This window comes from Taudactylus pleione, unplaced genomic scaffold (genome assembly GCF_031769625.1).
Source record: "Taudactylus pleione unplaced genomic scaffold, aTauple2 ptg000278l, whole genome shotgun sequence".
Taxonomy (NCBI): domain Eukaryota; kingdom Metazoa; phylum Chordata; class Amphibia; order Anura; family Myobatrachidae; genus Taudactylus; species Taudactylus pleione.
Genome location: NW_028284680.1, coordinates 1,917,064 through 1,943,729, shown reverse-complemented (window position 1 = coordinate 1,943,729; position 26,666 = coordinate 1,917,064). Strand labels below are relative to the sequence as shown.

Below are 26,666 nucleotides of genomic sequence, written 5' to 3'. Positions count from 1 at the left end.
CTTACCGTACTATCCCTTTATATACATAGGCTTACATACTATCCCTTTATATACATAGGCTTACCGTACTATCCCTTTATATATACATAGGCTTACCATACTATCCCATTATACACATAGGCTTACAATGCTATCCCATTATACACATAGGCTTACAATGCTATCCCATTATACACATAGGCTTACCATACTATTCCTTTATATATACATAGGCTTACCGTACTATCCCTTTATATATACATAGGCTTACCGTACTATCCCATTATACACATAGGCTTACAATGCTATCCCATTATACACATAGGCTTACAATCCTATCCCATTATACACATAGGCTTACAGTACTATTCCTTTATATATACATAGGCTTACCATACTATCCCTGTATATATACATAGGCTTACCATACTATCCCTTTATACACATAGGCTTACCATACTATCCCATTATATACATAGCCTTACCATACTATCCCATTATATACAAAGGCTTACCATACTATCCCATTATATACATAGGCTTACCATACTATCTCATTATATACATAGGCTTACCATACTATCCCTTTATACACATAGGCTTACCATACTATCCCTTTATACACATAGGCTTACCCTACTATCCCTTTATATATACATACAGTAGGCTTACCATACTATCCCTTTATATATACATACAGTAGGCTTACCATACTATCCCTTTATATATACATAGGCTTACCCTACTATCCCTTTATATATACATAGGCTTACCCTACTATCCCTTTATATATACATAGGCTTACCCTACTATCTCATTATATACATAGCCTTACCATACTATCCCATTATATACACATAGGCTTACCATACTATCCCATTATATACATAGCCTTACCATGCCATCCCATTATATACACATAGGCTTACCCTACTATCCCATAGGCTTAGTATACTATCCCTTTATATACAAAGGCTTACCATACTATCCCTTTATATACATAGGCTTACCGTACTATTCCTTTATATATACATAGTCTTACCGTACTATTCCTTTATATATACAAAGGCTTACCATACTATCCCTTTATATACATAGGCTTAACGTACTATTCCTTTATATACACATAGGCTTACCGTACTATTCCTTTATATATACATAGGCTTACCGTACTATCCCTTTATATATACATAGGCTTACCGTACTATCCCTTTATATACATAGGCTTACCGTACTATTCCTTTATATATACATAGGCTTACCGTACTATCCCTTTATATACATAGGCTTACCGTACTATCCCTTTATATATACATAGGCTTACCATACTATCCCATTATACACATAGGCTTACAATGCTATCCCATTATACACATAGGCTTACAATGCTATCCCATTATACACATAGGCTTACAATGCTATCCCATTATACACACAGGCTTACCGTACTATTCCTTTATATATACATAGGCTTACCCTACTATCCCTTTATACACATAGGCTTACCAAACTATCTCATTATATACATAGGCTTACCATACTATCCCATTATATATACATAGGCTTACCATACTATCCCATTATATACATAGCCTTACCATACTATCCCTTTATATATACATAGGCTTACCATACTATCCCTTTATATATACATAGGCTTACCATACTATCCCTTTATATATACATAGGCTTACCGTACTATCCCATTATACACATAGGCTTACAATGCTATCCCATTATACACATAGGCTTACCATGCTATCCCATTATATACACATAGGCTTACCATACTATCCCATTATATACACAGCCTTACCATAGTATCCCATTATATACAAAGGCTTACCATGCTATTCTATTATATACATAGGCTTACCATGCTATCCCATTATATACACATAGGCTTACCATACTATCCCATTATATACACCTAGGCTTACCATACTATCCCTTTATATACATAGGCTTACCCTACTATCTCATTATATACATAGGCTTACCCTACTATCCCATTGTATATACATAGGCTTACCCTACTATCCCTTTATACACATAGGCTTACCATACTATCCCTTTATACACATAGGCTTACCCTACTATCCCATTGTATATACATAGGCTTACCCTACTATCCCTTTATACACATAGGCTTAGCATACTATCCCTTTATACACATAGGCTTACCCTACTATCCCTTTATATACACATACAGTAGGCTTACCCTACTATCCCTTCATACACATAGGCTTACCCTACTATCCCATTATACACATAGGCTTACCATACTATCCCTTTATATATACATAGGCTTACCGTACTATTCCTTTATATATACATAGGCTTACCATACTATCCCATTATACACATAGGCTTACCATACTATCCTTTTATATACAAAGGCTTACCATACTATCCCTTTATATACAAAGGCTTACCATACTATCCCTTTATATACATAGGCTTACCATACTATCCCTTTATACACATAGGCTTACCATACTATCCCTTTATATATACATAGGCTTACCATGCCATCCCATTATATACACACAGGCTTACCATACTATGCCATTATACACATAGGCTTACCATGCTATCCCATTATACACATAGGCTTACCATGCTATCCCATTATACACATAGGCTTACCCTGCTATCCCTTTATTTATACATAGGCTTACCCTACTATCCCTGTATATATACATAGGCTTACCATACTATCCCTTTATACACATAGGCTTACCATACTATCCCATTATATACATAGGCTTACCATACTATCTCATTATATACATAGGCTTACCCTACTATCCTTTTATACACCTAGGCTTACCATACTATCCCTTTATACACATAGGCTTACCCTACTATCCCTTTATACACATAGGCTTACCCTACTATCCCTTTATACATATAGGCTTACCCTACTATCCCTTTATATATACATAGGCTTACCATACTATCCCTTTATTTACATAGGCTTACCATACTATCCCTTTATATATACATAGGTTTACCCTACTATCCCATTATACACATAGGCTTACCATACTATCCCTTTATATACAAAGGCTTATCATTTTATCCCTTTATATATACATAGGCTTACCATGCCATCCCATTATACACATAGGCTTACCATACTATCCCTTTATACACATAGGCTTACCATACTATCCCTGTATACACATAGGCTTACCATACTATCCCTGTATACACATAGGCTTACCATACTATCCCTGTATATACATAGGCTTACCATACTATCCCTGTATACACATAGGCTTACCATACTATCCCTTTATTTATACATAGGCTTAATATACTATCACTTTATATACAAAGGCTTACCATACTATCCCTTTATTTATACATAGGCTTACCATACTATCTCATTATATACATAGGCTTACCATACTATCCCATTATATACAAAGGCTTACCATGCTATTCTATTATATACATAGGCTTACCATGCTATCCCATTATATACACATAGGCTTACCATACTATCCCATTATATACACCTAGGCTTACCATACTATCCCTTTATATACATAGGCTTACCATACTATCTCATTATATACATAGGCTTACCCTACTATCCCATTATATACATAGCCTTACCATACTATCCTTTTATACACATAGGCTTACCATACTATCTCTTTATATATACATACAGTAGGCTTACCATACTATCCCTTTATATATACATAGGCTTACCATACTATCCCTTTATATATAAATAGGCTTACCATACTATGCCATTATATACATAGGCTTACCATACTATCTCATTATATACATAGGCTTACCATACTATCCCATTATATATACATAGGCTTACCATACTATCCCATTATATACACATAGGCTTACCATACTATCCCATTATATACACCTAGGCTTACCATACTATCCCTTTATATATACATAGGCTTACCATACAATCCCTTTATACACATAGGCTTACCATACTATCCCTTTATATATACATAGGCTTACCATGCCATCCCATTATATACACATAGGCTTACCATACTATGCCATTATACACATAGGCTTACCATGCTATCCCATTATACACATAGGCTTACCCTGCTATCCCATTATACACATAGGCTTACCCTACTATCCCTTTATTTATACATAGGCTTACCCTACTATCCCTGTATATATACATAGGCTTACCATACTATCCCTTTATACACATAGGCTTACCATACTATCCCATTATATACATAGGCTTACCATACTATCTCATTATATACATAGGCTTACCATACTATCCCATTATATATACATAGGCTTACCATACTATCCCATTATATACATAGCCTTACCATACTATCCCTTTATACACATAGGCTTACCCTACTATCCCTTTATATACATAGGCTTACCCTACTATCCTTTTATACACATAGGCTTACCATACTATCCCTTTATATATACATACAGTAGGCTTACCATACTATCCCTTTATATATACATAGGCTTACCGTACTATCCCTTTATATATACATAGGCTTACCATACTATGCCATTATATACATAGCCTTACCATACTATCCCATTCTATACAAAGGCTTACCATGCTATCCCATTCTATACATAGGCTTACCATACTATCCCATTATATACACATAGGCTTACCATACTATCCCATTATATACACCTAGGCTTACCATACTATCCCTTTATATATACATAGGCTTACCATGCCATCCCATTATATACACATAGGCTTACCCTACTATGCCATTATACACACAGGCTTACCATACTATCCCTTTATATATACATACAATAGGCTTACCATACTATCCCTTTATATACATAGGCTTACCCTACTATCCCTTTATACACATAGGCTTACCCTACTATCCCATTATACAAATAGGCTTACCCTACTATCCCTTTATACACATAGGTTCACCATACTATCTCTTTATACACATAGGCTTACCCTACTATCCCTTTATACACATAGGCTTACCCTACTATCCCTTTATACACATAGGCTTACCCTGCTATCCCATTATACACATAGGCTTACCATACTATCCCTGTATATACATAGGCTTACCCTACTATCCCTTTATACACATAGGCTTACCCTACTATCCCATTATACAAATAGGCTTACCCTACTATCCCTTTATACACATAGGTTCACCATACTATCTCTTTATACACATAGGCTTACCCTACTATCCCTTTATACACATAGGCTTACCCTACTATCCCTTTATACACATAGGCTTACCCTACTATCCCTTTATACACATAGGCTTACCCTACTATCCCTTTATATATACATAGGCTTACCATACTATCCCTTTATTTACATAGGCTTACCATACTATCCCTTTATACACATAGGCTTACCCTACTATCCCTTTATACACATAGGCTTACCCTACTATCCCTTTATATATACATAGGCTTACCATACTATCCCTTTATATATACATAGGTTTACCCTACTATCCCATTATACACATAGGCTTACCCTACTATCCCATTATATACATAGGCTTACCATACTATCCCTTTATATACAAAGGCTTATCATTTTATCCCTGTATACACATAGGCTTACCATACTATCCCTGTATATACATAGGCTTACCATACTATCCCTGTATACACATAGGCTTACCATACTATCCCTTTATTTATACATAGGCTTAATATACTATCGCTTTATATACAAAGGCTTACCATACTATCCCTTTATTTATACATAGGCTTACCATACTATCCCTTTATTTATACATAGGCTTACCATACTATCCCATTATATACATAGGCTTACCATACTATCCCATTATATACATAGGCTTACCATACTATTCCATTATATACAAAGGCTTACCATGCTATTCTATTATATACATAGGCTTACCATGCTATCCCATTATATACACATAGGCTTACCATACTATCCCATTATATACACCTAGGCTTACCATACTATCCCTTTATATACATAGGCTTACCATACTATCTCATTATATACATAGGCTTACCCTACTATCCCATTATATACATAGCCTTACCATGCTATCACTTTATATATACAAATGTCCCTGCAGCGTTCCCTCTGTCCCTGCAGCGTTCCCTCTGTCCCTGCAGCGTTCCCTCTGTCCCTGCAGTGTTCCCTCTGTCCCTGCAGCGTTCCCTCTGTCCCTGCATTAGTCCCTCTGTCCCTGCATTAGTCCCTCTGTCCCTGCATTAGTCCCTCTGTCCCTGCAGCGTTCCCTCTGTCCCTGCAGTGTTCCCTTTGTCCCTGCAGTGTTCCCTCTGTCCCTGCATTAGTCCCTCTGTCCCTGCAGCGTTCCCTCTGTCCCTGCAGCGTTCCCTCTGTCCCTGCAGTGTTACCTCTGTCCCTGCATTAGTCCCTCTGTCCCTGCAGCGTTCCCTCTGTCCCTGCAGTGTTCCCTCTGTCCCTGCAGTGTTCCCTCTGTCCCTGCATTAGTCCCTCTGTCCCTGCAGCGTTCCCTCTGTCCCTGCAGCGTTCCCTCTGTCCCTGCAGTGTTACCTCTGTCCCTGCATTAGTCCCTCTGTCCCTGCATTAGTCCCTCTGTCTCTGCAGCTTTCCCTCTGTCCCTGCAGCGTTCCCTCTGTCCCTGCAGCGTTCCCTCTGTCCCTGCAGCGTTCCCTCTGTCCCTGCAGCGTTCCCTCTGTCCCTGCAGTTTTCCCTTTGTCCCTGCAGTTTTCCCTCTGTCCCTGCATTAGTCCCTCTGCCCCTGCATTAGTCCCTCTGTCCCTGCAGTTTTTGCGTTATCTCCATTTTCCCATTGCTGAATAGGGGATTTACATATTTCTGCATTTTATTTGTAAAAAAGTCATTGCTGAATAGACCCCTAAGTGTGGACGTAATGTCGCAGCGGCACGCAATCGGCCAATGTTATCAGTATCCAAGTATAACTCACCGGAGTTTATAGACCTAATAATGATATTATATATTATAATATAAACTCACCTCTTCAAACAGGTCCAGGCTGTACGTGTTATCATCATCAGCGAAATAGACCACGCCGGGCAGGCTGCTGTTCTTGTTAAAAGTCTCTCTAAGCCAGCGCAGTGCAAGGTTCCTCTGCATAGTGCCACGCGGAATTCTTGGGTCCCGGGTGTCCCCCCTCAGTTTATAATTTCGTGGCGTCTCCACGTTGAGGTGGGTGTAATTGAGACCAGAGTCCTGCAGCATCCGCGTGACCAGTGGGGTGCGCCGTTGGGAGTCCTCCACCAGGATCCAGTGCAGGTTGGGCACATGCAGTAATGTGTTGGACAGGCGGGTCAGTTCGGCTTTCTGCACCGGTCTGCTGTAGGTGGGGGTGATGACGTGGATGGTTGGGAGGTTGCCCATCCATGGCGGGGGCCGGGTGTACACATATTCAGTCCTAACAACTTCTACAATGTCTCTCTCCGAGGAGCAGTATTCCCGGGAATCGGAGCCTGGATTGGCATCCCTGCGCCCGTCACTCCCGTCCTCTGTAAAAGACACACCGAGAGATTGTCACAAGAGAGCCAAGTAGACGAGGTCAGGTATTGGGGAGGACAACTGCTAACATATCTAAGTTCTCCTACAAGCTGGTACTTTCCTGGGCAATGCCCGCGCTTTCGTCGAGCTGGTACCACAGACCGGGCTCCACGTATATATCTCACTGCGCTTATCTATGTAGTGCAAAATGTATCATCCGTGTTGCATAATAAGTCTAATCTAAGCTGTAACTAATGCACTCTGCCCACCTGTACAGCCAGTGATGCCAGTTACCGGTCAGCGTTGGCCACCGCCTCTGCCCATAAAAAGCAGTGCTTTACTTATTCACTTACTAAGAAATCGTCTAGGGATCCGATAATGCAACTTGGCTGCCCCTAGTGATCCAGTTCTGTCCGGGGTCGATTATTATAAAAATGCGGTAGAACCTCCAAAAACGACCGCAATATATATGGATCCCCGTATGAATTAAAAAAAGGGCAGCAGCAAATATCGGGGGTATTCGCCGCGGACCGGCGGCACAGCAAACCCCATAGAATTCTTGGTTTGGATGCATTCCGGCGTGACGAAACGCATGCAATTAGGAGCGGGATGTATCGCAATCAAATGAAGTTGCTAAAGCCGTGGTTACGTGTTAATATATCTGATGACCGGCCTCCTGTCAGGCCTAGGCTTGTACAGTCTCACAGAAAACTACATGTATGTTACACAATCCGATATAACTGGCCAGTGAGGGCTGGGAGAGCGTATAGGAAATCCCCATAGCGCAGTCTGCGAGTGACCACAAACTGCTCCCCGGTAATGAAATACAGACAGTGACAGACAGTGACCCCAGACCACAAGCAGACTGACACGGCGCATGCTGGTGAGTGATACAGCGCACACATATGAGGAATAGTACGGAGATGAAAGATGGTGGAACGCTGAAACATGGCTGCTGTGTGTGTATGGGGCTGTGCATAGAGAATAAAGATGTTTTATGGTGTTGGGTGTCGCTGCTATATATATTATATATATATATATATATATATATTATTACATACTGAACAGGACACAGCTTTTACGTCAGCTGCAGGTGGCTGCCTTGTTTTCACCATTGGAAGCTGCAGCTGAGGTAAGGGCATTACTGTGTCCCAGAGTGATTTTATATAGTATCTAGGCTTCATGAAACCAGCACTCATAAGAATGTAACCCATCCATAGCACCCCTGAGAGCACAGCTCCTGCATACTCTAGTAACCAGTAACATTTACTGGTTTATAGTGACTGGATAGGCTGCACTCTCAGTGATGTCACTGGCTCCTAGTGAATGGATAGGCTGCACTCTCAGTGATGTCACTGGCTCCTAGTGACTGGATAGGCTGCATTCTCAGTGATGTCACTGGCTCCTAGTGACTGGATAGGCTGCATTCTCAGTGATGTCTCTGGCTCATAGTGACTGGATAGGCTGCATTCTCAGTGATGTCACTGGTTCCTAGTGACTGGATAGGCTGCATTCTCAGTGATGTCACTGGTTCCTAGTGACTGGATAGGGAGCATTCTCAGTGATGTCCCTGGTTCCTAGTGACTGGATAGGCTGCATTCTCAGTGATGTCCCTGGTTCCTAGTGACTGGATAGGCTGCATTCTCAGTGATGTCACTGGCTCCTAGTGACTGGATAGGCTGCATTCTCAGTGATGTCACTGGTTGCTAGTGACTGGATAGGCTGCCTTCTCAGTGATGTCACTGGTTCAAAGTGAATGGATACGCTGCATTGCGACATGGTTTAGTCACAAAAAGGCAATCCCTGAGAGAGCTAAGGAGTAGGCAACTCCAGATAGAGAGCTAGGGAGCAGGCAACTCCGGGGAGAGGGCTACGGTGCAGGCAACTCCAGAGAGGGGGCTAGGGTGCAGGCAACTCCGGAGAGGGGGCTAGGGAGCATGCATCTCCGAGCGAGAGAGCTAGGGTGTAGGAAACTCCAGAGAGAGGACTAGGGAGGAGGCAACTCCAGAGAGAGGACTAGGGTGCAGGCAACTCCTGAGCGAGAGAGCTAGGGTGCAGGCAACTCCAGAGAGAGAGAGAGAGAGAGCTAGGGAGCAGGCAACTCCAGAGAATGAGAGAGAGCTAGGGAGCAGGCAACTCCAGAGAATGAGAGAGAGCTAGGGTGCAGGTATCTCCTTAGAGAGGACTAGGGAGGGAGGCAACTCCAGATAGGGAGCTAGGGAGCAGGCATCTCCTCAGAGAGGACTAGGGGGGTGGCAACTCCAGAGAGAGGGCTAGGGTGCAGACAACTCCTGAGCGAGAAGCCAGGGTGCAGGCAACTCCAGAGAGAGAGAGAGAGCTAGGGTGCAGGCAACTCCAGAGAGCGCGAGAGATGGGGTGCAGGCATCTCCTGAGCGCGAGAGAGAGAGAGAGCTAGGGAGCAGGCAACTCCAGAGAGTGAGAGAGAGGGCTAGGGTGCAGACAACTCCTGAGAGAGGACTAGGGGGGAGGCAACTCCAGAGAGAGGGCTAGGGTGCAGACAACTTCAGAGAGCGCGAGAGATAGGGTGCAGGCATCTCCTGAGAGAGAGAGAGAGCTAGGGAGCAGGCAACTCCAGAGAGTGAGAGAGAGGGCTAGGGTGCAGACAACTGAGCGAGGAGCCAGGCAACTCCAGAGAGAGGGCTAGGGTGCAGACAACTCCAGAGAGCGCGAGAGATAGGGTGCAGGCATCTCCTGAGCGAGAGAGAGAGAGAGAGAGAGATAGGGAGCAGGCAACTCCAGAGAGTGAGAGAGAGGGCTAGGGTGCAGACAACTCCTGAGCGAGGAGCCAGGCAACTCCAGAGAGAGGGCTAGGGTGCAGACAACTCCTGAGCGAGGAGCCAGGCAACTCCAGAGAGAGAGCCAGGGTGCAGGCAACTCCAGAGAGAGAGAGCTAAGGTGCAGGCAACTCCAGAGAGCGTGAGAGATAGGGTGCAGGCATCTCCTGAGAGAGAGAGAGAGTGAGAGAGAGAGCTAGGGTGCAGGCATCTCCTGAGCGAGCGAGAGAGCTAGGGTGCAAGCAACTCCAGAGAATGAGAGAGAGCTAGGGTGCAGGTATCTCCTGAGAGAGGACCAGGGGGGAGGCAACTCCAGATAGAGAGCTAGGGTGCAGGTATCTCCTGAGAGAGGACTAGGGGGGAGGCAACTCCAGAGAGAGGGCTAGGGTGCAGACATCTCCTGAGAGAGGAGCCAGGGTGCAGGCAACTCCAGAGAGAGAGAGAGATAGGGTGCAGGCATCTCCTGAGCGAGAGAGAGAGAGAGCTAGGGAGGAGCAGGCAACTCCAGAGAGTAAGAGAGAGGGCTAGGGGGCAAGCAATTTCTGAGTTCCAGACAACTTTTGAGAGAGAGATCTAGGGTGCAGGAAACTCTTGAGAGGGAGAGCTAGGGTGCAGGCAACTCCTAAAAGAGAGATCTAGGGTGCAGGCAACTCTTGAGAGAGATCTAGGGTGCAGGCAACTCCTAAAAGAGAGATCTAGGGTGCAGGCAACTCTTGAGAGGGAGAGCTAGGGTGCAGGCAACTCCTAAAAGAGAGAGCTAGGGTGTAGGCAACTGCTAAGAGAGCTGTAAGCAGGGATTCCTTATACAGCTAGTTAGCAGGGATTATGTCTTATACACATGGTATGTAAAAGGCATTAAAATGCTATCACTTGGCCCAGTGGCTGACATTTGTGCGATGCTACCCATATAATAAGCGAAGAATGCTAAAACTGAAAAAGAAAACTTGTATAGAATGTCCTAGTGATGTCATGATGAGGTCATGCAGCATGAGCCGGTCAGGAGGTAATGGGTATGAGGTCAGTGGTGGGCTGTGGTTACGTCAGGAGGATTATGGGACATTAGGGTACAATGTGTGACAGCGAATGCTGAGTAGGGGGTTACAGAGTCTCCTCACCCTTGTGTGCAGTGAGCAGCGGAGACAAAGTGCTGTGATGCCATACTGTGATGAGCAAGGTCCAGGGCAGAACGATCAGTACAATAGCCAGAATGTCCCTTCTCTTCAGCATCTCCAGGGTGGGCTGACCCCAGTAATCCTCATTACCTGAGGAGGACACCCCGATAGCACAGAGGACAGCAAAGCAGACAGGAGAGAGATCAGTATACAGACAGAGGCGCAGGAGACACAGCACAGCTTCACACAGTCACCTCTTACCAGCGCTTATAACCCACCCATTGCAGCAGGCTGGGGATCCCAGGCAGGTCACAGGGATTCGGGGCCCGGGCCCCCCACTGGCCAGGACCTGTAGAAGAACCGGACAGAAGTGAGCCTGTGTGACAAAGAAGGAGTGAGAGTTACAAAAACAGACATGAGCACTAGAGGGCGCCATATACATGATAATAGAAAGCTGCAGGGCTAATACTGATGTATTACCAGCAAAGGCCTCATAGGCACACACCTATACACCTCATGCCTCCAGTCATTGTATCTCGCTACCAGCAAAGGCCTCAGCGGTAGTCACACACCTATAACCTCATGCCTCCAGTCATTGTATCTGGCTACTAGCAAAGGCCTCAGCGGTAGTCACAGACCTATACACCTCATGCCTCCAGTCATTGTATCTGGCTACTAGCAAAGGCCTCATAGGCACACACCTATACACCTCATGCCTCCAGTCATTGTATCTCGCTACCAGCAAAGGCCTCAGCGGTAGTCACACACCTATAACCTCATGCCTCCAGTCATTGTATCTGGCTACTAGCAAAGGCCTCAGCGGTAGTCACACACCTATAACCTCATGCCTCCAGTCATTGTATCTGGCTACTAGCAAAGGCCTCAGCGGTAGTCACACACCTATAACCTCATGCTTCCAGTCATTGTATCTGGCTACCAGCAAAGGCCTCAGCGGTAGTCACACACCTATAACCTCATGCCTCCAGTCATTGTATCTGGCTACTAGCAAAGGCCTCAGCGGTAGTCACAGACCTATACACCTCATGCTTCCAGTCATTGTATCTGGCTACTAGCAAAGGCCTCAGCGGTAGGCACACACCTATAACCTCATGCCTCCAGTCATTGTATCTGGCTACTAGCAAAGGCCTCATAGGCACACACCTATAACCTCATGCTTCCAGTCATTGTATCTGGCTACCAGCAAAGGCCTCAGCGGTAGTCACAGACCTATACACCTCATGCCTCCAGTCATTGTATCTGGCTACTAGCAAAGGCCTCAGCGGTAGTCACAGACCTATACACCTCATGCTTCCAGTCATTGTATCTGGCTACTAGCAAAGGCCTCAGCGGTAGGCACACACCTATACACCTCATGCCACCAGTCATTGTATCTGGCTACTAGCAAAGGCCTCAGCGGTAGGCACACACCTATACACCTCATGCCACCAGTCATTGTATCTGGCTACCAGGAAAGGCCTCAGCGGTAGTCACACACCTATAACCTCATGCCTCCAGTCATTGTATCTGGCTACCAGCAAAGGCCTCAGCGGTAGTCACACACCTATAACCTCATGCCTCCAGTCATTGTATCTGGCAACCGGGAAAGGCCTCAGCGGTAGTCACACACCTATAACCTCATGCCTCCAGTCATTGTATCTGGCTACTAGCAAAGGCCTCAGCGGTAGTCACACACCTATAACCTCATGCCTCCAGTCATTGTATCTGGCTACTAGCAAAGGCCTCAGCGGTAGTCACAGACCTATACACCTCATGCTTCCAGTCATTGTATCTGGCTACTAGCAAAGGCCTCAGCGGTAGGCACACACCTATAACCTCATGCCTCCAGTCATTGTATCTGGCTACTAGCAAAGGCCTCATAGGCACACACCTATAACCTCATGCTTCCAGTCATTGTATCTGGCTACCAGCAAAGGCCTCGGCGGTAGTCACAGACCTATACACCTCATGCCTCCAGTCATTGTATCTGGCTACTAGCAAAGGCCTCAGCGGTAGTCACAGACCTATACACCTCATGCTTCCAGTCATTGTATCTGGCTACTAGCAAAGGCCTCAGCGGTAGGCACACACCTATACACCTCATGCCACCAGTCATTGTATCTGGCTACCAGGAAAGGCCTCAGCGGTAGTCACACACCTATAACCTCATGCCTCCAGTCATTGTATCTGGCTACCAGCAAAGGCCTCAGCGGTAGTCACACACCTATAACCTCATGCTTCCAGTCATTGTATCTGGCTACCAGCAAAGGCCTCAGCGGTAGTCACACACCTATAACCTCATGCCTCCAGTCATTGTATCTGGCTACTAGCAAAGGCCTCAGCGGTAGTCACAGACCTATACACCTCATGCTTCCAGTCATTGTATCTGGCTACTAGCAAAGGCCTCAGCGGTAGGCACACACCTATAACCTCATGCCTCCAGTCATTGTATCTGGCTACTAGCAAAGGCCTCATAGGCACACACCTATAACCTCATGCTTCCAGTCATTGTATCTGGCTACCAGCAAAGGCCTCAGCGGTAGTCACAGACCTATACACCTCATGCCTCCAGTCATTGTATCTGGCTACTAGCAAAGGCCTCAGCGGTAGTCACAGACCTATACACCTCATGCTTCCAGTCATTGTATCTGGCTACTAGCAAAGGCCTCAGCGGTAGGCACACACCTATACACCTCATGCCACCAGTCATTGTATCTGGCTACCAGGAAAGGCCTCAGCGGTAGTCACACACCTATAACCTCATGCCTCCAGTCATTGTATCTGGCTACCAGCAAAGGCCTCAGCGGTAGTCACACACCTATAACCTCATGCCTCCAGTCATTGTATCTGGCAACCGGGAAAGGCCTCAGCGGTAGTCACACACCTATAACCTCATGCCTCCAGTCATTGTATCTGGCAACCGGGAAAGGCCTCAGCGGTAGTCACACACCTATAACCTCATGCCTCCAGTCATTGCAGCTGGCTACAGGGAATGGTCTTATTTTAAAGTGAACCCATCACCTATACATACAGTAGTGGCATTGTAAGGACAGCAATTATGTGCGTGGAAGAGATGGATTATTTATAAAAGAGCCAACGTATTGAGCGGCATTGTCTATTGGGAAGAACGCGGCCCATGAATTGTTTAGGTCGTGGTGATATAACCGAGGCACTGAGGTTTGAGGCACTGTGTGGTGTGTAGGAAACAGGTGCACTTTAAATGAGAGTTAAACTACATTTATAATAAACTATATGGGCAGATTTATCAAAGCTTGGAGAAAAATAAAGCGGAGAGAGAAAGTACCGAACAATCAGCTCCTAACTGTCATGTTACAGGCTGTGTTTGAAAGATGACCGGTAGGAGCTGATTGGTTGGTACTTTATAGCTCTCTCCATTTTAGCTCACTCCAAGCTTTGATAAATCTCCCCCATATATATGATGTCTGTCCGCTGCACCAGTCCTAGATTTATTGTCAGTTATGGTTTATTAGTCAACTAAATAATTAATAAACGACATTACTTCGGGTCTACACTAGAAATCAGAATAGTTCATATTCTCAGACACAGCCTTTACTAATCCGTATTCACCATAGGGAAATTTCTACATGTAGTACGAGAGGTAGAGAGCGCGTGGCCGCGCTATCAGTATATAGTAAAGCGCTGCGGAGTTGGAAGTAACCACTGATACTATATTATTATTACAGCATTTTGTAAATAATATAACTAGAATATCCTTAATAAAAAATGACATAAAAGCCTCAGAACTGGATATGTGCACAATAAGAGATGTATCAGTATAACTAGTAGGCAAGCACCAACAATTGCAGTTTAAATGCATGTACAGTGTTTATACGTAGAAAATCAGTCAACTTGCTCAATGCGCACTGCCATATTTCTGTGAATGTCCTAGCCACACTCCAAGTCACTGACTTAGGGCCTGATTCAGACCCACTCGCGAGCGGCTGTCCGCTCGCAAGTGGGTCGATGTTGTGCACTGCGCATGCGCACGATGGCGGGAGCTCAGTCGTGCGCATGCGCGAGACGCGACGAGCGAAGGACTTTCCTTCGCTCGTTGTGTCTGATCAAAGGGGGCGTGCTGTCGATGTTGATTGACAGCACGCCCCCTTTGGTGGGCGTGCAGGGGGCGTGCCTCCCAGACGGGGGTGTTCCCAAGGGAACGCCTACCGTCAGAAGCCGGCCCACTGACATCACTAGTGATGTCAGTGGGAGTGATATTGGCTCTGATAGACCCAAAATCACTCCGGGCCTTGCGGTTGAGAAACTCAACCGCAGGCTCCGGCTCGCAGTGGCGATGGTCGCGATGGTCAAGACCATCGCGGCCATCAACCTGCACGCTCGTATAGGCTGTGGGTGGTGACCCACAGCTATACGAGTGTCCAGGAGGACGCTCCATTTTTATGGAGGACGGCCCTCATTCAGAGCGAGCGCTCTGCTCAGAGCGTCCGGCTGTGAATGAGGGCCTTAGATCAATACATACACTGCCCTGCTAGCAGCAAAATAAGATTACCAAGTTAATTGCCGTCCAGTGTCTATAATACACCCATTAATTATGCCCATCCTTTAACGAGGTGAAATGTAAGGTGCTCTTATCCTAGCTGACAGCAATCCCAATTTTCCACAAATAATAACAGCTAAAGGATGACAACAGCCCATATATGTAATACAATCCATAGTAACCCACCGCAGACCATCTCATTATTAAGCTGTAATTACTAATAATGCTGGTGTCTGGCTGCTGTGCTATATACACTGAGTACAATGATGCCATATATAGCCATACAGGACCATCCTTTATGTCAGCATTCACAGGATATCCTGGAGCCAGAAACACTGGGATAGACTCGGCTCTGCCGCCGGCATAAAATGTGTTATCGAATCAGTAAATAAAATCTGTCCCGATAAGACGCTGTTCATTTACTGCATGAATCATTCATGGGAAGCACATACAGTACCGCGAGCAGGCCGAGCGTTCCCAGGCTGCAATCACGGCAGATGGAATACACAGCAATACACTAATATATACCTTACCTGGTGCTGAACAAAATGATTCCATCTCCAGTTCTTTATTTGTTCTGTGCTTTAATTTCAGAGCACACTCAGACATTATATTGCGGGAACGCCAATAAAAATAGAAAAATGCGACACACACACACGTATATATATTATATATATATATATAATATATATTATATATATATATATATATATATACTAATATTATACCCCTCTGTCACTGCCTTGTTCCAGCAATGATAGAGGGAGCATGGGGTCAGCTAGCGTGGTGCATACATACATGTTATAATAATAATAACCGCTCACTACAAACACCCCTACACTCACTTCATTGATGCTTTATATGAGGATAAGAGGCCATTGCTGGCAATAAACACTATTATTATCAATTGTTTTAAATTATTGTACATAGGACACAGAGCACAGAGAGGGACCTGTATCAGCAGGACACAGAGAGGGACCATGTATCAGCAGGACACAGAGAGGGACCATGTATCAGCAGGACACAGAGAGGGACCATGTATCAGCAGGACACAGAGCGGGACCGTGTATCAGCAGGACACAGAGAGGGACCATGTATCAGCAGGACACAGAGAGGGACCATGTATCAGCAGGACACAGAGAGGGACCATGTATCAGCAGGACACAGAGAGGGACCATGTATCAGCAGGACACAGAGCGGGACCGTGTATCAGCAGGACACAGAGAGGGACCATGTATCAGCAGGACACAGAGAGGGACCATGTATCAGCAGGACACAGAGAGGGACCATGTATCAGCAGGACACAGAGAGGGATCATGTATCAGCAGGACACAGAGAGGGACCATGTATCAGCAGGACACAGAGAGGGACCATGTATCAGCAGGACACAGAGCGGGACCATGTATCAGCAGGACACAGAGAGGGACCGTGTATCAGCAGGACACAGAGAGGGACCGTGTATCAGCAGGACACAGAGAGGGATCATGTATCAGCAGGACACAAAGAGGGACCATGTATCAGCAGGACACAGAGAGGGACCATGTATCAGCAGGACACAGAGAGGGACCATGTATCAGCAGGACACAGAGAGGGATCATGTATCAGCAGGACACAGAGAGGGATCATGTATCAGCAGGACACAGAGCGGGACCATGTATCAGCAGGACACAGAGCACAGAGAGGGACCATGTATCAGCAGGACACAGAGAGGGACCATGTATCAGCAGGACACAGAGCGGGACCATGTATCAGCAGGACACAGAGAGGGACCATGTATCAGCAGGACACAGAGAGGGACCATGTATCAGCAGGACACAGAGCGGGACCATGTATCAGCAGGACACAGAGCACAGAGAGGGACCATGTATCAGCAGGACACAGAGAGGGATCATGTATCAGCAGGACACAGAGAGGGACCATGTATCAGCAGGACACAGAGCGGGACCATGTATCAGCAGGACACAGAGCACAGAGAGGGACCATGTATCAGCAGGACACAGAGAGGGATCATGTATCAGCAGGACACAGAGCGGGACCATGTATCAGCAGGACACAGAGAGGGACCGTGTATCAGCAGGACACAGAGAGGGACCGTGTATCAGCAGGACACAGAGCGGGATCATGTATCAGCAGGACACAGAGAGGGACCATGTATCAGCAGGACACAGAGAGGGACCGTGTATCAGCAGGACACAGAGCACAGAGAGGGACCATGTATCAGCAGGACACAGAGAGGGACCATGTATCAGCAGGACACAGAGAGGGACCATGTGTCAGCAGGACACAGAGCACAGAGAGGGACCATGTATCAGCAGGACACAGAGAGGGACCATGTATCAGCAGGACACAGAGCACAGAGAGGGACCATTTATCAGCAGGATACAGAGAGGGACCATGTATCAGCAGGACACAGAGAGGGACCGTGTATCAGCAGGACACAGAGAGGGACCGTGTATCAGCAGGACACAGAGAGGGACCGTGTATCAGCAGGATACAGAGAGGGACCGTGTATCAGCAGGACACAGAGAGGGACCATGTATCAGCAGGACACAGAGAGGGACCGTGTATCAGCAGGACACAGAGAGGGACCGTGTATCAGCAGGACACAGAGAGGGACCATGTATCAGCAGGACACAGAGAGGGACCATGTATCAGCAGGACACAGAGAGGGACCATGTGTCAGCAGGACACAGAGCACAGAGAGGGACCATGTATCAGCAGGACACAGAGAGGGACCATGTATCAGCAGGACACAGAGCACAGAGAGGGACCATGTATCAGCAGGATACAGAGAGGGACCATGTATCAGCAGGACACAGAGAGGGACCGTGTATCAGCAGGACACAGAGAGGGACCGTGTATCAGCAGGACACAGAGAGGGACCATGTATCAGCAGGACACAGAGCACAGAGAGGGACCATGTATCAGCAGGATACAGAGAGGGACCATGTATCAGCAGGACACAGAGAGGGACCGTGTATCAGCAGGACACAGAGAGGGACCGTGTATCAGCAGGACACAGAGAGGGACCATGTATCAGCAGGACACAGAGCACAGAGAGGGACCATGTATCAGCAGGATACAGAGAGGGACCATGTATCAGCAGGACACAGAGAGGGACCGTGTATCAGCAGGACACAGAGAGGGACCGTGTATCAGCAGGACACAGAGAGGGACCGTGTATCAGCAGGATACAGAGAGGGACCGTGTATCAGCAGGACACAGAGAGGGACCATGTATCAGCAGGACACAGAGAGGGACCATGTATCAGCAGGACACAGAGAGGGACCATGTATCAGCAGGACACAGAGAGGGACCATGTATCAGCAGGACACAGGGCACAGAGAGGGACCATGTATCAGCAGGACACAGAGCACAGAGAGGGACCATGTATCAGCATGACACAGAGAGGGACCATGTATCAGCAGGACACAGAGCACAGAGAGGGACCATGTATCAGCAGGACACAGAGCACAGAGAGGGACCATGTATCAGCAGGACACAGAGAGGGACCATGTATCAGCAGGACACAGAGAGGGACCATGTATCAGCAGGACACAGAGAGGGACCGTGTATCAGCAGGACACAGAGAGGGACCGTGTATCAGCAGGACACAGAGAGGGACAGTGTATCAGCAGGACACAGAGAGGGACCATGTATCAGCAGGACACAGAGAGGGACCATGTATCAGCAGGACACAGAGAGGGACCATGTATCAGCAGGACACAGAGAGGGACCATGTATCAGCAGGACACAGGGCACAGAGAGGGACCATGTATCAGCAGGACACAGAGCACAGAGAGGGACCATGTATCAGCATGACACAGAGAGGGACCATGTATCAGCAGGACACAGAGCACAGAGAGGGACCATGTATCAGCAGGACACAGAGAGGGACCATGTATCAGCAGGACACAGAGAGGGACCATGTATCAGCAGGACACAGAGAGGGACCATGTATCAGCAGGACACAGAGAGGGACCATGTATCAGCAGGACACAGAGAGGGACCATGTATCAGCAGGACACAGAGAGGGACCATGTATCAGCAGGACACAGAGAGGGACCATGTATCAGCAGGACACAGAGAGGGACCATGTATCAGCAGGACCCTTTTATTGTGGCTCAGTTTCACCCACAAAATAAATAAATAATTGATAAGTAAATATATTAATAGCAATTGATAATAATATTGATGATTGATTATAATAATAATGACAATAAAAATATATTTAATAATAAAACTGATGTGATAGTAATGGGGTTGGGTACGAGATGGCGGCGCTCACGATCTCGATGCTGGAATCCCGACACCTGTCGGTAGCAGTGATGTGCGGTGAGGTGAGGCAGAGCCTTCTGTCATACTCAGGTATATTCCAAAAGTTTGACTATAAAAATGTAAAGAAAATATTATAAATATCTTTGTATTATTCTAATCAGATTTTTAGTCAAAACTCTGGAGTACAAAGTGTATGGAAGGTGAGGCGCTGCCTCACCCGCACATCCCTGATCAAAACACACCAAATCGTAAGCACTGTATACTGCTGCACCTTTGTATAATACCCACATGTACCCTCAGGTTCATATATGTATCATTTACCTCACCGCACGCCACTGCCAGTGCCTCCCCAGCCATTTACCTCACCGCACGTCACTGCCAGTGCCTCCCCAGCCATTTACCTCACCGCACATCACTGCCAGCGCCTCCCCAGCCATTTACCTCACCGCACATCACTGCCAGTGCCTCCCCAGCCATTTACCTCACCATCCATCACTGCCAGTGCCTCCCCAGCCATTTACCTCACCGCACATCACTGCCAGTGCCTCCCCAGCCATTTACCTCACCGCACATCACTGCCAGTGCCTCCCCAGCCATTTACCTCACCGCACATCACTGCCAGTGCCTCCCCAGCCATTTACCTCACCGCACGTCACTGCCAGTGCCTCCCCAGCCATTTACCTCACCGCACGTCACTGCCAGTGCCTCCCCAGCCATTTACCTCACCGCACGTCACTGCCAGTGCCTCCCCAGCCATTTACCTCACCGCACATCACTGCCAGTGCCTCCCCAGCCATTTACCTCACCGCACGTCACTGCCAGTGCCTCCCCAGCCATTTACCTCACCATCCATCACTGCCAGTACCTCCCCAGCCATTTACCTCACCGCACATCACTGCCAGTGCCTCCCCAGCCATTTACCTCACCGCACATCACTGCCAGTGCCTCCCCAGCCATTTACCTCACCGCACACCACTGCCAGTGCCTCCCCAGCCATTTACCTCACCGCACATCACTGCCAGTGCCTCCCCAGCCATTTACCTCACCGCACATCACTGCCAGTGCCTCCCCAGCCATTTACCTCACCGCACGTCACTGCCAGTGCTTCCCCAGCCATTTACCTCACCATCCATCACTGCCAGTGCCTCCCCAGCCATTTACCTCACCGCACATCACTGCCAGTGCCTCCCCAGCCATTTACCTCACCGCACATCACTGCCAGTGCCTCCCCAGCCATTTACCTCACCGCACGCCACTGCCAGTGCCTCCCCAGCCATTTACCTCACCGCACATCACTGCCAGTGCCTCCCCAGCCATTTACCTCACCGCACATCACTGCCAGTGCCTCCCCAGCCATTTACCTCACCGCACATCACTGCCAGTGCCTCCCCAGCCATTTACCTCACCGCACATCACTGCCAGTGCCTCCCCAGCCATTTACCTCACCGCACGTCACTGCCAGTGCCTCCCCAGCCATTTACCTCACCGCACATCACTGCCAGTGCCTCCCCAGCCATTTACCTCACCGCACATCACTGCCAGTGCCTCCCCAGCCATTTACCTCACCATCCATCACTGCCAGTGCCTCCCCAGCCATATACCTCACCGCACGTCACTGCCAGTGCCTCCCCAGCCATTTACCTCACCGCACGTCACTGCCAGTGCCTCCCCAGCCATATACCTCACCGCACGTCACTGCCAGTGCCTCCCCAGCCATTTACCTCACCGCACGTCACTGCCAGTGCCTCCCCAGCCATATACCTCACCACATGTCACCAGGGGCGCCGAGAGGGGGAGGGAGCGGGTACAGATTACCCAGGCCCAGGCTTCCTGTGGCGCCCGGCGGGGGCCCGGGTCCGGTGCCCCCCTCCCTTACAGCAGCCCAGTTGGAGACTGCTGTGGCTGCTGAGCAGCAGTCTCCTGTGCCTGTGCGGGGGAGCGATCACACTGATCGCGCCCCCCCTGGCTTTGCGCCGGGCTGAGGGGGCTCAGAGCACCCCCCTCCCCAGCGCACTTGCGGCACTGCAAATCTTATTTATTTATTTTTTCTGTCACCAAGGGGGCGTGCCCACGCCTCCCGCGATTAGGCCACGCCCCCTATTACCGGGGCCCGCCACAGCTCTTGGCGGGCCTGCACGTCACTGCCAGTGCCTCCCCAGCCATTTACCTCACCGCACGTCACTGGTCAGTAGGTGTCCTAACCCTCCCCCTCTCCCTACCATAATCCTCCCTCCCCGGTGCCTTACTCTGACCCTAACCTCCCCCTCCCCACAACTTAAACCCCCCCACTTAGTGCCTAATCCTAACCCTCCCCCTCTCCTTCCCTCCCCGGTGCCTGAATCTAACCTCCCCCTTAGTGCCCAACCCTAACCTTCCCCTCCCCGCTTCCTAACCCACCCCCCTTAGTGCCTATCCCTAACACTAACCCTCCCCCTAATACCGCTACTTACCTTTGGGATTCCAGCGGGCAGGATGCCTGCGCGGGGATTCTGACAGATGTGGGGATTCCGGTGTCGGCATTCTGAGCGCCAGAATCCCAGTGGTCTGCGTTATGACCGGATCCCATAATAATGATAATTAATAATAAATGAAAATAGTAACTGATAATAATATTGATAATTGATGATGATGACAATAATAATATGACTATAATTCATGGCCTGCGCTGCTGAGCTGCCACCAACTAATCTGCTCTCTGGTCACAGCGCTCGGGGAGAAACACATTTTTAAATCAAGTTCTGGCAGCAGAAGATATAAGACGTTGCCGAGTGTCGGGATGTAATCTCTGCGCCACAACCACAGATTACATATAGTGATGTGCGACAGCCCCGTCTCACTATCCAAACGCTCAGCTGTGGAGCCTCCATCGCCCGAAACAGCGCTCAGTGCCGTCCGGACGCAGGAGCTGGCGGGGTCCTCAGTGACTGCTGTCAGATTGGATTGTGGAGAAGAGCAGATATTAATCTTTGCTGTCTCAATGAGACCGGTCTAATTCAATGCATACAGTGTGCCTGTGTGTATGTAATATATATACATATATATATATATATTATATATATACAAAGAAATCACGTCCTGCGGTAAACCTGCGATATTTAGCCACGTATGTCAGGGAAGCGACGGGGATCAAACATGATTCTTGCGGCTATTCCACTTATTTGTATGGAGACCCGTTAGGAGAATACTATGGCCCATAAATCGTAAATCTGTGACGTAAGTGCACACAGCATCGCCACATCACATCATAGCGAATTATACCGTGATATTTGCTTAAAAAATAAAAACTTAAGTTTTGGGGCTTGTGGGAGTTATGGCGAATCAGTGAACGCTAGTATTTTTTCCAGCTATAGTATAAATGGACTGTCATAGCGCTGAACTTGCTGATGCAGGATTATAAATATCGGTGCTATGTACTAACAGCCTAATGCAGGAGATGTCAGAGAAATCGTATGCAAAAGGCGAATTAGCACCTCACACCATAGTCCCATTATTCGCACTGGGGATCGCGGTCTGACCCCATCTACCAAGCTCCAAAAATCGCAGCTTATGGGACCCAAAGGCCGCCCTCTTTAGGCCTATGGAGGCATTTTCCCAGGAGATACGTTCCTTCTCAAGCAGCCTCTGTCACCCTCCAAAGCATTTTGGGAAGTGACCTTGCTGCATGCTCCCGTGTCAGAGTGTGGAGGAGTCTTCCAAAAATGTGATGCATCTGTTGTGCCGGGATGTATTATGCATGGACAGTAGTTCTCGTAAGCGCTGTCCCTGCAGAACTTTTAAATACATAGTAGGGAGACCTATGTTATAATGCCTAATTCACGCCACAATGAGGCAACTGGAAACCCCCCCTGCTTTTGCCTATGCTGTCTGACACTGTTCTGTCACCTAGAATTTTTCAGCACTGTGTGCCCGACGGGGTTAACACTTCTAGCACTCAAGCCATTTATTGCTATATAAGCTCCAGATTCTTCCATTATTGTGGATATATCAATTGACACACTGTTGGCAGACAAGCGTTACTTTATTTCAAACTATGGATTAACTAAGCAAGTGTATCCAAACATCCTTCACATGCTAATTTGGAACTTTTCCATGCAGGAATAGTCTATTCTGATTCATGACCAGTACAACTGTCATTATTATGTGTATATGTGCTAGTCATTCATTTTTTATCTCTGAATTTTTGTCATTTATGTGCTCATTTTGATATATGTTTTTATTTTTATCTTTATTACTATATTTTTTTGCCTATTTTTGCTTATATTAAATTTCCAATATATTTCTATTTTTATTCATATTCCTATTCATTTCTTACCAGCGCGGTGTGTGTGCTTTTATATTCAACCTATGTTATAATGCCTAATTCACGCCATAATGAGGATTGTTAATAATGGTGACACATTCATGATTATCGCTACACACGACCAACAGGCAACTGGAAACCCCCCCTGCTTTTGCCTATGCTGTCTGACACTGTTCTGTCACCTAGAATGGGAACCCCTGCAATATTATGCACTTCCAGTAGAAAGAGGATAGGAGAGAGAAATATTACATTATCACGTCCTTCTAAAATCAAACACACAAAGCTGCTGCCCCACCCACCCTAATCGTTCCATAAGGATATGCAGACGGTCATTACACACCTGTGCGAGCGCACTCATCACTTTCCACTCAGATCAGAGACGTATTCATGTCAGAATTACTGCCCAGAAAAATCAGAAACCCCTCTCTCCCTCCACTTCTACAAAGGAACAGAAGACCCCCAACCCAAACGGATACATTTAAAAGCAATCCCATGAATATCCAGTAAGTATATTGCATATATAAGGTTTGTTATACCTGGAACGACTGATGAATGCACATGTAGGTTCCCTGACCAGAGACATCAGTCTATAGGAAGCAGACCGGCCGTAGGGTGGCTATACCTTTCAGGCGCCGATGTTCTAAGTGCCGACATCCCAACTGTATATATTTAGACCGGATCCCCTTTATTTGTAGTGTTTTAGTATACCAGGCAGCTATGGACACAACACCCTGCTGTCCCACTTTAGACAGGATAGTCCCGATTTGTCCTCACTGTGTGGGGATGTATGACCCATTCACGGCTGGTCTACAAGGCAGAATCGGGGCCGACAGAGCCCCTTCCCCACGTCCTGCCATAGGGTCGTGTGAGTGTTACACCTCTGGCACGAGGTTTTGTAAAAATGTCAAATCTACTTTTAAATCATCACCTATTATCTAGGTAAACAATGACATTTTCTTACTACTCTTACAGTAAAGAACCCTCTGCTTTGCTGCTAGCACAATACGCGGAGGAGATCCCAGTCCGAGGCTGTAGTTCTATGTAGGACACATGTTGTACCATCAGGACCAGGAACCCTCAAGCAGCAAACTTATCCCCCATCGCCCGTCGCTTAGGCCCAGACTGTAGATAATCGGTTTCTCAACACTCACTTCTGTCTATTCACAGCTCTCTCTATACACATCATGACATGACAGGCCCTGCACCTGTAAATAACGCCACCGATTACTGATAGCACCGGGTTTCTGCCGCCCTGTACCAGGAACTTCAGCGCTCGCTGCCCATGTATTTTCCCATATATAGGGCCAGTACCTTATGTTCTGTCCTACAGCAGCTTCCAGACTTCACTAATTAACCTCTATCTAAACGACAGTTCTTTCCAGCAGCAAACGGAAGTCTTCATCGGGAACATTCTGACCTGAAAACGCCGGCCGGTATTTACCATCGGGGATAGGCAGCCCTTATATCTTTTGCATGTGCAGAGAAGCAAAATAACTGGTTTTGGAACCATTGATTAAATAATACAAAAATAAACAAAAACGGGGAGAGCAGATCCGCACAGATCTACAAATATTACTATAGGTTGTTCCTTCCCCTACTGGGATCAATATAGAGTCTTACGTCACTGACGGTGGGGAGGTGCACCCAGGGATAGAAACTGACATGTAACAGAGAATATACAGTATGGGGGCTCTCACAGACTCACTAATCTTATAGTCACTGTATTACTGATAATGTCCCTTCCCCTATTGGGATCAATATAGAGTCTAACGTCACTGACGGTGGGGAGGTGCACCCAGGGATAGAAACTGACATGTAACAGAGAATTTACAGTATGGGGGCTCTCACAGACTCACTAATCTTATAGTCACTGTATTACTGATAATGTCCCTTCCCCTATTGGGTCAATATAGAGTCTTACGTCACTGACGGTGGGGAGGTGCACCCAGGGATAGAAACTGACATGTAACAGAGAAATTACAGTATGGGGGCTCTCACAGTCTCACTAATCTTATAGTCACTGTATTACTGGTAATGTCCCTTCCCCTATTGGGTCAATATAGAGTCTAACGTCACTGACGGTGGGGAGGTGCACCCAGGGATAGAAACTGACATGTAACAGAGAATTTACAGTATGGGGGATCTCACAGACTCACTAATCTTATAGTCACTGTATTACTGATAATGTCCCTTCCCC

The 26,666-nt window shown here is 46.9% G+C and overlaps 1 protein-coding gene across 6 annotated transcripts in view; it reads right to left on the bottom strand.

The window, feature by feature from the left end:
- The window catches only part of B3GAT1 (beta-1,3-glucuronyltransferase 1), a 230,671-nt gene that overhangs the window by 35,677 nt on the left and 168,328 nt on the right, over nt 1–26,666 (bottom strand). The window contains exons 2-4 of one of the 6 annotated variants that reach the window (XM_088481752.1): nt 11,640–11,754; nt 11,382–11,528; nt 6,974–7,482 (exon numbers count right to left, since the gene is read on the bottom strand). In XM_088481752.1, the coding sequence (XP_088337878.1) occupies nt 6,974–7,482; nt 11,382–11,528; nt 11,640–11,754 (771 nt within the window). The remainder of the gene's footprint in view (nt 1–6,973; nt 7,483–11,381; nt 11,529–11,639; nt 11,755–26,666) is intronic. The other 5 variants (XM_088481753.1, XM_088481756.1, XM_088481754.1 and 2 more) reach the window with 5 other exon arrangements.